This window comes from Suricata suricatta, chromosome 11, assembly GCF_006229205.1.
Source record: "Suricata suricatta isolate VVHF042 chromosome 11, meerkat_22Aug2017_6uvM2_HiC, whole genome shotgun sequence".
NCBI lineage: Eukaryota > Metazoa > Chordata > Mammalia > Carnivora > Herpestidae > Suricata > Suricata suricatta.
Window position 1 is genome coordinate 80,174,332 of NC_043710.1, and position 11,308 is coordinate 80,185,639.

At 50.7% G+C, this 11,308-nt stretch overlaps 1 protein-coding gene across 5 annotated transcripts in view; it reads left to right on the top strand.

Annotated features, from left to right (window-relative positions):
• Window positions 1–11,308, top strand: part of B3GAT1 (beta-1,3-glucuronyltransferase 1) — a 30,542-nt gene that overhangs the window by 15,992 nt on the left and 3,242 nt on the right. The window contains exons 2-7 of one of the 5 annotated variants that reach the window (XM_029956868.1): window positions 2,387–2,448; window positions 5,184–5,279; window positions 5,445–5,591; window positions 8,912–9,420; window positions 9,996–10,292; window positions 11,062–11,162. In XM_029956868.1, the coding sequence (XP_029812728.1) occupies window positions 5,276–5,279; window positions 5,445–5,591; window positions 8,912–9,420; window positions 9,996–10,292; window positions 11,062–11,148 (1,044 nt within the window). In that variant the 5' untranslated portion in view covers window positions 2,387–2,448; window positions 5,184–5,275 and the 3' untranslated portion in view covers window positions 11,149–11,162. Of the gene's footprint in view, window positions 1–2,386; window positions 2,449–3,301; window positions 3,896–5,183; window positions 5,297–5,444; window positions 5,592–8,911; window positions 9,421–9,995; window positions 10,293–11,061; window positions 11,163–11,308 lie in introns of those variants that run through there. The other 4 variants (XM_029956870.1, XM_029956872.1, XM_029956867.1 and 1 more) reach the window with 4 other exon arrangements.

Here is an 11,308-nt window from a genome sequence, read left to right on the forward strand (position 1 = left end):
TCCCCTCTTTCTGCCTCCTGTTGCCACATCCCTGCTCCTGTGCTCAAAGGTCTGGTGCCTTCCGTAGCCATCCTAGCTTCCCCATTCCTGTCTGACTACCCCAACCTCCTTCTGGGCCCCAGCTAGTGGAGCTGGTTATGCTTCTGCATGAGGAGGCTTCAGCATCTGCCTTGTCAGCCCTAGGGGGACTCAGGCTCCCAGATGACAGAGGACAGCTTCACACATACAGCAGAAGCTCTCTTAACCAAGCCTTTCCTCAGTTGGCTTAGCATACTACTGATGCATGCTCTCCATTCCATCTGTAAAGCACACTAATGGATGCGTGTGCAAGCATAATGCTGGACCTCCCCTCTGGCATCCCCCCTCCCAGTGCTTACACTAGCTGAGCTTCATACTTGCTGAGAGTCCATAGTGTCTGTTCCCAAACAGTTTACAATAAGCATGCTTGCTGTCACCATTATGGGATATTATACGAACCATGAAACATGAACTGGAAAGAAATAAATGTGCTGTTTCTATGAAAACTTAAGTTGAATGCTCTCAAAGTTACTCCATAAGATGAGTCTAGGGAAAAATTCTCGAAATTAGGTAAAGATTGGTGGGAAAAGTCATAAAAACTCTAAAGGATACTACACTTGAATTGTTCACCAAGTGTCCTTCAGGTCTCAGACTAATTCAAAGAAACCCGCACTGGAGGTCACAGCCAGGGTGTTATCGTGTGGATGATGTCAGAAAGGCAACATGGGACTCCCCTCAACTGTCTCTTGGCCCAAGAAACAGCCTCAACTCTGTCAAAGAGGCAGAAGTGCTGCAAGCTAGCCAGTGCTGAGTGGTTTGGATTTGTGAAAATGAGCACATTATTGTTCAGTAGCGGGAAAACATCACTTATTGAGCTCTTGGCTGTTTAAAAATTACTTGTCTTAAGTTGAAATGTGTATCCTATGTGTGCATTTTGAAAGACTCTTCACTTTAATGGATTCTTTTGACCAACTATTCCCAATCTTATTGGGTAACATGGCTTTATCATCCTCCAGAGACAAATGGCTTTGATGGTTTCTGAGCTTGTTTGTGACTAGTCTCTATCACACACATACACACACACACACACACACACACACACACACACATGCACTCTCTGCAACATTAGAACTCATCACACATCACCCTAAGTGATGTTGTGGGAGCCTTACAGACACCTGTGTTAAGTCCCTCCTTCCCTCTGGGCTGTGCGATGCTGGAAGGAAACCCTCATCTCCCTTCTCCATGCTGCTGCACTGCCCATAGAACCTAACACAATGTCTGCCTACTACAGATGCTGGGTGATAGTTGTTGAATCTAATTAAATAAGCCTCCTCTTCAGCGACTAGGGGCATTGATGAGGTTTCCGTTTGAACACCTGTAGGCTCAGAAGGAACCTTTCCATGCATTTGGAATCACCCAGCTTTGAAGCCAACATGAATCTAGCTTTGCCACACCAGGCCCAGCATCTCCTTTCCAGCCTGACTGGTTCTGACCCAGTCTCAGGCACTTCCATCTGGGTTCCCATATCCCCTAGCTCTCATACATAGCCTATGACACCCTAAAACCCATAGACAAATTCCTATGTCTTCCCAGACATGCCCAATCATCATAGCTAATTGGTCCTTAAATCATGATTAAATTCCATGGAAGGTTGTTAGGTTGACTTCCAGCTTTGAATGCCCACCTGACCCCCACTGTTCTCACACAGAACATTTCTTTATCCTCACAGAGGCCTAGCTATTTGAACCTCATATTGCTAAAATGGCAAAACTAAAAATTCATTAGAACTCTCCCAATCCAGCCTCTGTATTTTTTTAAGATGAAGGTGGAGGCCAAGAAGAGCAAGCAATGAGACCCAGTCCCTCAGTGAAGGGGACACTGTCCACTATCCAGAACACTGTCCAGGCCACTGCTGCCCCATCTCCCTACCACTGCATCCAGGTGCTCTGCTCCTGTCACCAAATGACCATCCCCCACCTGGCCCTATATCCTCCACCCACAGCACAGCCTTTGTGTCCAATGGAGGCTTCTGAGGGGACCAGGAGGGTGGAAGGGGCTCCTCATATCTGCATTTACTGAGGGACAAATGACAATTGAGGCTGGTCACAGACACTAGTGACAAGTATCAAGTGGGGAGTCATAGCCCCAGCAGGTCTCTGCAGTTTTCTGTCAGCCACCCCTTGCAGCCTCCACCCAACCCTTCCTCAACATCCCATTCTCCCTCCCCTTGCCACCTCCTCTCTGCTGGCCTTTGAGTGTGGCCAAGCCCCTCCTCCGTCTTTGTGTTGGTTCTTCTAAGGGCCCAGAGCAATTCTGAGGTCTGAGCCTGTGACCACAGGCTAGCTGCTGCCCTTCCACCATGCAGAAGCAGCAGGCTGTGGTGAGGAGGCCACCCTTGCAGTCCCATCTCACAGATCTGGAGTAGGGGTAAGTGCAGCCCCCAGCCACCTCCCCTGCCCCAGGCCCCATTTCCCACAAACCTGCCCCCTGATGGCTAGCTGGCTTTCTCCAAGGGTGGGGGCTCTCTCTGTGCTGCTTAATAACTGCCTGGTAATTAGCTCCACGATTTTGCTACTATGCTTATAATAGCCTCCATTAAAGTTATGGGGTTTTCAAGCCATAATGGCTTCCAGAGTAATTAATGCACAACTGGGTTTATTGCTAAGTTTATTTTTAGACTTTTTCTCCCTCATCCACTCCTCCCTTTCCTTTCATAGATGTTTTGACCAAAAAGACTGGATGGGATCAGAACTGTCTCTCCAGAGCCCTCTTGTACACTTGCCTACATCCTTCCTCACCCTGAACCTGCTTCCTGCTTCTACCTCCAGGGAGCTGCTGGGACCCCACAGTGGAGACAGCTGTCATGGAGGGAGGTGGTTGTGAAGCAGCTCTCAGCCAGGGCCTGTGTGTGGACCTGTGCTGACCCTGCACCTGAGCTGGATTCAAGGCCCCGGGGCCTGGAACCTCTCTTCCCACACTCCTGCCAACAACATAGAGCCAGAGGGCCTGAACTTATGTTTGGGTCCACCATGACCTTATTGATTGTAACTTCAGACAAGTCACTGATCCTGCCTGGACCCCAATGATTTCCTTGTGAAATGGGGTTACAAAAGCACCTATGGCCAGTGGTCCATGAGGATCGAACATGAAATATTGAGTGTCGTTTCTGGACACTGCCAAGTGCTACATAATAGCTTGTTATTACTAATGATGGCCCAAGCAGACAGCACGAGGTTAAGCAGGTGCCAGAAGAAAGAGACTTGGGATAAAGAGGCTGCTCGGAGAAAAAAAGGTGTAAAAGCAGGCATCTGCACTATGAGCAGCCTGGATGTGCATGCAACAAATTGGCCTGGAGCTTGCCTCTCCTTGCTTTCTCCATCATGGAACTAGGACCCTCCCCAAGATGAAGGACATTTGGAAAATGTCCTTTTTAAGTCACTAAGAACCCAAAGGGAATCTTCCATCCAGGCCTCTTAGAAGCTTCCCTATCTTCCATCAAATGTGGCCTAAGATCACCCAGCCAAACCAAGGCCCTGACTCAGCTCTTTACAACCCTGTCAGTGACCTTGGAGTAGGAGGATCAGGCTGGGGTTGGGGGCGGCACGAGGTCACACCATTTCATAATACTTAGCATATGAGATCCAGACAGGCCTCCTGGGGTGGACACTGGGCTCTGTCACCTGGAAGGGCCATGAAAGAGGAGTTTGTAGGAGACACAGCACACAACCCAGAATTATTCTCCCTGCCCTGTATCCACATTGTTTGTCTCTGCCAGCAACATTTAACCTCAGTGGATCTTCCGTTTCCCTGAGGAGGTAAGGAAGTTTACCTTCTGACTCCGAGAAGACAGTGGAGGCAGAGCAGGCCTCTGGTGGTAAGTGGCTGGCAGGAACATGCTAGTTGACCCTGGAAACCACAGTGCTCTTTACTGGATGACATAGCTGGTTCTTCCTTAAGGTGACAAAACTATTTGGAGAGAGGGACAGACAAGGAAAAGAAAACATACTTTCCAAATCTGGGGTTGGTGGGCAAAATTCTCCTTGGCCATGGCTCCTGATGTTGCCAGAGATGGAAAGCACGGGCTCCCTGGGGCTGGATTGGGCAGCTGGCCTCTCTGAGGCCTATCACTGCACAGTGTTGGACACTAGAGGTGGTGAGTGCACCAGGACAAGCCAGGGGCTGCCCAGGGCTGACATCTGCCCTTCCCCTTTGCAGATCCCATCTGCATCTTACACAGGACTCAGCAGAGAAGGGACAAGGAAGGCAGAGAATAGGATGTGACAGTTTCCATGGTGGTTATGAGGGCTCTGTGCCTGCTCTCTTTGTCCCATAAGACAACAAAGCCCAGAGAAGGATGCTGCTGGCAAACCCTCTGAAGAACTGAGAAGAAATTCAAGCAGGGTCACCCTACTTACAGAAGCGGTGTCCCTCCCAGGGCTCCTGTTGCTGCCATTTTGAGTGCCGTCTCAGAATACGGCAGCCCCCACAGGGACCATCTCTTCCCCTTGCTGATACCCAAACTATGCAGAATTCACAAGAATTTCCTATTGACATCAACAAAGAGAAAGCACTTGCTGCATGTCCTCCCAGGGCCTGTTCCCAAAACACCTCTTGTTGGCCCTCCCACCAACGCCTACCCCTTTATCTAGGCTATGAAGAAACCATCTGGATACACAGGTGGACACCAGAGTAGCCAATGCATCTTGAGCACTCACTATATATATACACCAGGCACAATTCTGTGGCTTTTGTGGGATTAACTCATTTAATTATGAACTTGGTGACATCGGTAGTGATAGTACCCCATTTCATAGATGAGAAAACAGAGGCAGAAACAGTTGTCATAACTTGGTAAAGGACATATGGCTTGTAGGTGACAGAGTTGGGGTTTAAACCAAGACTTGGGTGTCCAAAAGCCATGCCCTTAACCTTTGTGCCCTGCTGAACCATGTAACTGGGCAGCACCTTGTCCCCATGCTTGTGGGAAACAGAGACTGTCTTCATCCAGGCAGGCAAGCCGAAGCAGTCCTCAGGGAGACGGCAGTGAAGGCTCCACTATGAAAACCCCAATGCTACAAGCCCTGCAGCTAGGCCCTGCCCTTCTGGGCATCTCTCCCCCCACCCCCAGGTCTCTGGCCATCCTGTTCTGCTCTCTCTTGCAGGTGTCCACTTCGCAGGGTTCCTGATCGTGCCCCTGGACAGCCACCCCTTTGCAGTCTCCAGTCTGGCTGGACTCTGCAAACCTGCTTCCGCAATGGGTGGGTTGTGAGCGCTGGTAAGACCTGCTAGCCAACATTCGGCTTCTCTGCTCTCCCTGTGCCTGGCCTGCGCGGCCCATTCCTGTTCTTTTCTCTTCTGTGCTCGCCACTGTCTGCTGCCATCGCCCATGGGGCCACCCTTCTCCTGACCTTGCCGCTGCTCAGGTAACGAAGAGCTGTGGGCCCAGCCAGCCTTGGAGATGCCGAAAAGACGGGACATCCTTGCGATCGTCCTCATTGTACTGCCCTGGACACTGCTTGTCACCGTGTGGCACCAGAGCACCATCGCACCTCTGCTCACCACACACAAGGGTGAGCCCCCCAACCTCTTGCCTTGGCCCCAGCCAGGCTTCTGTAATAAGAATGACCACAGCTGACACAGATATAGTCGTATTTTCATTTACTAGGCAGCTGGGAAAAGCCATAGGATAATCCAGGCCAATGACGTTACCTTTTGGGGGGGTCTTGGTCCCTTTGGAAATCTGATGAGTGCCAGCATGCACATGCATGCACAGAGATACATACACATGCACAGAGACACATGTAGAGAGACACATGCACAAAGGCACACATGCACAACGCTGCTTCTAGTCTTAGGATGTGTAAGGACTGGTTGTTCTCAGCTGTGAATGGGGAAGGATGGATGAACAGCATTTCTGGCCTGTGTTTTAAAACCATTCAGGGAGAGCATATTGTTTGCTCCTCTTTTCCTGCTTGGGCAGCCCTGATATAGTCCTACAGACCTGTAAAGAGAGAAAAAGTCCTACAAGGCACTCGTGAATGGACAGACTGGAACGAGCTTCTCCTGACTCTGAGTCCGGGGCTTTCCCTCCAACCAAGTTGCCTTTCCTTCCCACACTGGGCTCCCTTTAACTTTACACCTTCCATGTACCCCACTTATGGTCTGCTCCCTGATTCCTCAGTCTTTCATCTCATGCTCTTCTTTCCTACCCACCCCATGCATGATGAAATGTGCATCATATTACATGGGAGACATGATGACATACACAAGCACCCAGGCCCATCCCAGAGAAAGAAAGAATAGCCCTAGAATAGCCTGTAAATCCATGTGTAGCTCATAACCCTGAGTGATTTGGATGCAGGCAGTACCCAAGAATCATAGTCTGAAGCCAAGCTGCTCCACAGTTACATGGTGTGGCCTGCTCATCCCCAGGAGTTCCTGAAGCTTCCACAAGGAAGATTTTCCAGGTTGAAGATTGCATAATTCCCACTGCCCCATGCTGGGCACTTAGAGCCTCTCCTGACATTTATCCTTCAACATCTCTCTTTGATGCTCATCGTTTGGAATTGTTATCCTACAACTACCTCATTCCAGAAGGTTTAAAGTTACCATACACCAACTGACGTAATATCATGTAGATTCCATTCTTGGCAGAGCTCTAGGGTCAGAGGTGTCAGGATGTTTTGCTAAGCACTGATGCTGCTGCCTGAGGATGGGAAGCTGGCATTCTGTGCCCTCAGAGTATGCCAAGAGGGGCTGAATGAAAGCTGCAATGAAATAATGTCGGGGGTGCTGGGAGGCCTTTGTGACTCAAAGGTTTCAGAAGCCCTGAAGCCAGAGCTGTGGCCAGGTCAGAATGCATGGAGAACTTTCCCAGGGCCCAGACATGCCTGTTTAGGATGATTTGAATGGAAGAAGGGTGGGGGAAATGGCTCTAAATATTCCTTCCCAGTACTCAGTTTCCAAAACTTCACTGATTACAGTATAAATCAATCCTTATTTCAATCTTGGTCAAAATCCTCACCCATCTCTCTTCCACCTTGGTCTGTTTACCCAGTTTGACCTAAAACTCCTCCCAAAAGTCACCTTTGATAAAGAGGCTAAGCTAGTCTTTCTATACCTGCATTCACACACCAGGGGACGTAGTGTTCCCCACTGTATGTCTTGTGCCCTTGGTCTGTGTGAACTCCCTAATAGCCTGGAGGTGGCCTTCTTCTGGGTACATCTGTACCTCCTCCCAGAGCCCAGCATCAGACCTAATATATGAATTGCACACACTCCATATGCTAAGGACAGTGATGGGAAGGAGGGGAGGTGACAGAATGGCTGATTTCCAGCATCCTCCCTGGAAGCATACTTCAACCTGATCATGAGAATGCTTATTTCATCCTTTCTCTAGGTGCAGCAAGCCATGTAGAAGTAGGGCTGGCAACTGCCCTTTTTTTAAACACAAGGAAATCATAACAACTGCCTAGCAGTGTTCTGAGTCCTTTACATATATTGACCCATTAATCCACATAGTAACTCAATAAAATAGATGCTATTATTAGTTCCATATTGTAGTTGCTAAGACTGAGGCACCAGAAGTTAAATAACCTGCTCAAGGGCAACAGTTAGTCAGTGCCAGAACTGGACAGGGTCTGAGCCCAGCATTTGGATTCCTAGGTATGTCCTCTGACAATTACCAGCTCCTAGGTATGTCCTCTGACCGTTGTCCCTTCCTGCTGAGATTGTGTAGAGTGGTGAGGGCCACACAGTTGTTCACACAGAAAGACGTAACTTGGAGAGGAGGAGCTCATTAAAATCAATACCATTGACCCTGATTTGTCCTCTTGACAGGACTGCTGTCAAGGAATGTCCAGGATGTAAGATAAAGCTTGGTAATTAGAGCTGCCCCAACCGAAACAGGTTGCCTTCAGGAAAGAATGGGCTCCCGATGCCTGTGCGTGTTTTACCAGAGGCCAGGCCTCTGCAGGGTTTCACACACTGCCCCTCATGGTGTTCTCGGGGAAACATGTATAAACACTAACTAGCACAGTTAGGATCAGTGGTACAGTTAGTCTCCCAGATGTTTGAATGAGTATCTAGAAAGTGCAGATCAGGAGATTGACATCAAGCAACAGAAGAGCTAAAACAAATGTCCACTCTGTCTTTTTGTGTAGGTCAATATTTAAAAACATCTAAAAGCACAAACAACGGGTTCAGGATTCAAAATTATCTTGGCAACTATAGGCATAACCCTGGAAGAAAACGTGGTAGTTAAGGATGAGTTTCTGCACCAAGATTCATAAGACCAGGAAGAAAGAGGCCCCACTTGAGTAGAGGGTTTGTGGGAAATTGGGTGGAGCTAACCTCACACTGTGAGATCCACAGTGCACTGCGGCTTGGAAAGCATTAACACTAGGGCATTGTGGCATTTTCACCACTGCAGGTGGCAGTGCCACGGTGCTATGCAACGCCAGTGAGGGGGGGAATAGGGGTGGCAAGTGCAGTTAGCTCTGGCCATATGGGGAGGGCACTAAGGTGAGAATCATCAGGACACTTTGTCATATAAAATCCCACACATTTAAGAAGTGAGAAGGCAGTCTTGGAATTTGGCCAGCCACACTCAAATAGCTACAGAGGTGTCAAATGTGAGAAGGAGGAAGAGGTTATTTCTGTGTCACTTCGGGGGTCAGAACTGGGGAAATGCCTGAGAGAATTCCAGGGAAGCAGCATTCTGGGTTACTGGTAAAAGGTAGAGCCCCAGGCAAGATTCCGATGACATTCTTGCAGGAGGAGCAGAGGGGAGGTGTGTCTTAGCAGGGTGGGTGGCATCTTGCCCAGTACCTGAGGCCAGAGCCAGCCCTGCGCGGCCCGTCCCCACACCGTGTGTCTCCCAACCCCACAGATGATGGGAGTGACCCCCGGCGCGACACGCCACCCGGCGCCGACCCCAGGGAGTACTGCATGTCTGACCGCGACATCGTGGAGGTGGTGCGCACCGAGTACGTGTACACACGGCCCCCGCCGTGGTCCGACACGCTGCCCACCATCCACGTGGTGACGCCCACCTACAGCCGCCCGGTTCAGAAGGCAGAGCTGACGCGCATGGCCAACACGCTGCTGCACGTGCCCAACCTGCACTGGCTGGTGGTGGAGGACGCGCCGCGCCGGACGCCGCTAACCGCGCGCCTGCTACGCGACACTGGCCTCAACTACACGCATCTGCACGTGGAGACGCCGCGCAACTACAAGCTGCGCGGCGACGCCCGCGACCCACGCATCCCGCGGGGCACCATGCAGCGCAACCTGGCCCTGCGCTGGCTGCGTGAGACCTTCCCGCGCAACTCCAGCCAACCGGGCGTGGTGTACTTCGCTGACGATGACAATACCTACAGTCTGGAGCTCTTTGAGGAGGTATGGGACGGGGCAGAAGGCTGGAAGGGCGGGAGGACGCCGGTGGGGGCGTCTGGTGTGGGGCAAGGAGGGCAACGGTGGGGTGGAGTGAGCAGTGCCCCCTGGAGTCAGTGTAGCCTGCAGGCAACCCGAGAAGGGATGGAAAAACTCACTGCAGACTTCTGCAAACACTACTGCCTCAAGGGAAGAAAGTAGGGGATGGAGCGCTTGAAAGTCTTGGCCTTAGAGGCATGGCCTCAAGTGGGGTCATTCTATGTGCAAGTTTGTCCTTGGGTCTTGGAAGTCATGGGAGCCTGGGCCAGGGGAGAGAGTCATTTCAGACTCTACGTTGGGAAGACAGAGGTTTTGCAGCAGGAGAGAAAGCTGGTCTGCAAGTCTTGTTAAGAAGAAGCATTTCAGCTGGGGTGAAAGGTCAGCGCTTATGGCGAGGCAGGTTCCTCTGCAGTTGCCCACTATAGAGAATGCATCTGGAGACAGGACTGGGCATAGAGTTAATTGATTTCCCCTTCTCTGGGGACAGGCACCACTCCCTATTAGCAGTCCCACATGTCCTGACTCTGGATCCCCTCTTGTAGATGCGCAGCACTAGGAGGGTGTCTGTGTGGCCCGTTGCTTTCGTTGGTGGCCTTCGGTACGAGGCCCCACGGGTCAACGGGGCTGGGAAGGTGGTCGGCTGGAAGACAGTGTTCGACCCGCACCGACCATTTGCAATAGACATGGCTGGATTTGCAGTCAACCTGAGGCTCATTCTACAGCGTAGCCAGGCCTACTTCAAGCTGCGTGGCGTGAAGGGAGGCTACCAGGAAAGCAGCCTCCTCCGAGAACTTGTTACCCTCAATGACCTGGAGCCCAAGGCAGCCAATTGCACCAAGGTAAACCCTCAGCAGAACTGGCAGGTATAATGCAGGCTTTTCCCAGGCCATCCAAATGCTCCCTACAGATAAGATGGAAGGAAATAAAGACCTCAAAACTGCCTTGCAAAGGACCAGCCTAGAGCCATGCCTCCTAGGACACCCTCCCAGGAAAGTAGCTTATCCCCGGTCAGGCCATCATGCTAAAGCCCAGAAATGGAGAGGTGGCAGTCAGTGAGGAAGACCAAGGGTTGCATCCCCTCCCAAACCTCAAAACAGCCTGGCTGCAGACACGTGTGCCCACATATGCATGAATGTGTGCATGCCAGGGTGCATTCACACACATGCACATGGGAAAACACATGCCTTCATGCACATGTACACACACACACACACACACACACACACACACACACACACACACACACTGCGTCTAGTTTGAACTGCTCCAGCTAGGGCCAGGACTATCACTTGGCTGAGCTGAAGCCTCCTCAAAAAATGTCTCCCTCTCCAGAGAGACCCATCAGGAAACACAGGGGAAAATGAGAAGTAAGAAGAAATCTTGGGACTTACTTGTCTATTCTCTGTAGCTGCACACTTCATGTTTCTAACATAAATTGAATGCATCATATGTACAAACAGAAAGAATGAGGGGGAAGGTAGAAATAAAGAACAAGGATAGAATGGAGGGGCCGCAGAAGTACTTGTGGAGTGTGGGAGGGACCCGGAAGGGGCCAGGGTGAGGCCAGGGGGACCTGCCCCATGTTGTTTCCCATCTCTGGACATACAGATCCTGGTCTGGCACACACGGACAGAGAAGCCGGTGCTGGTGAATGAGGGGAAAAAAGGCTTCACTGACCCCACTGTGGAGATCTGAGCCCCAGAATACAGGTAAGGCAGTGACAAGGGTAGATAGACAACACACTGGGCAGGGGCACTGCAAGTGTGGATGTGGAACAAATCTGCCAAGGCTTTTCCTCTTGGTTTTTAATTACGGGAGGATAGGAAAAATGTAGCAAGAGTAGAAGAGGCAGAGC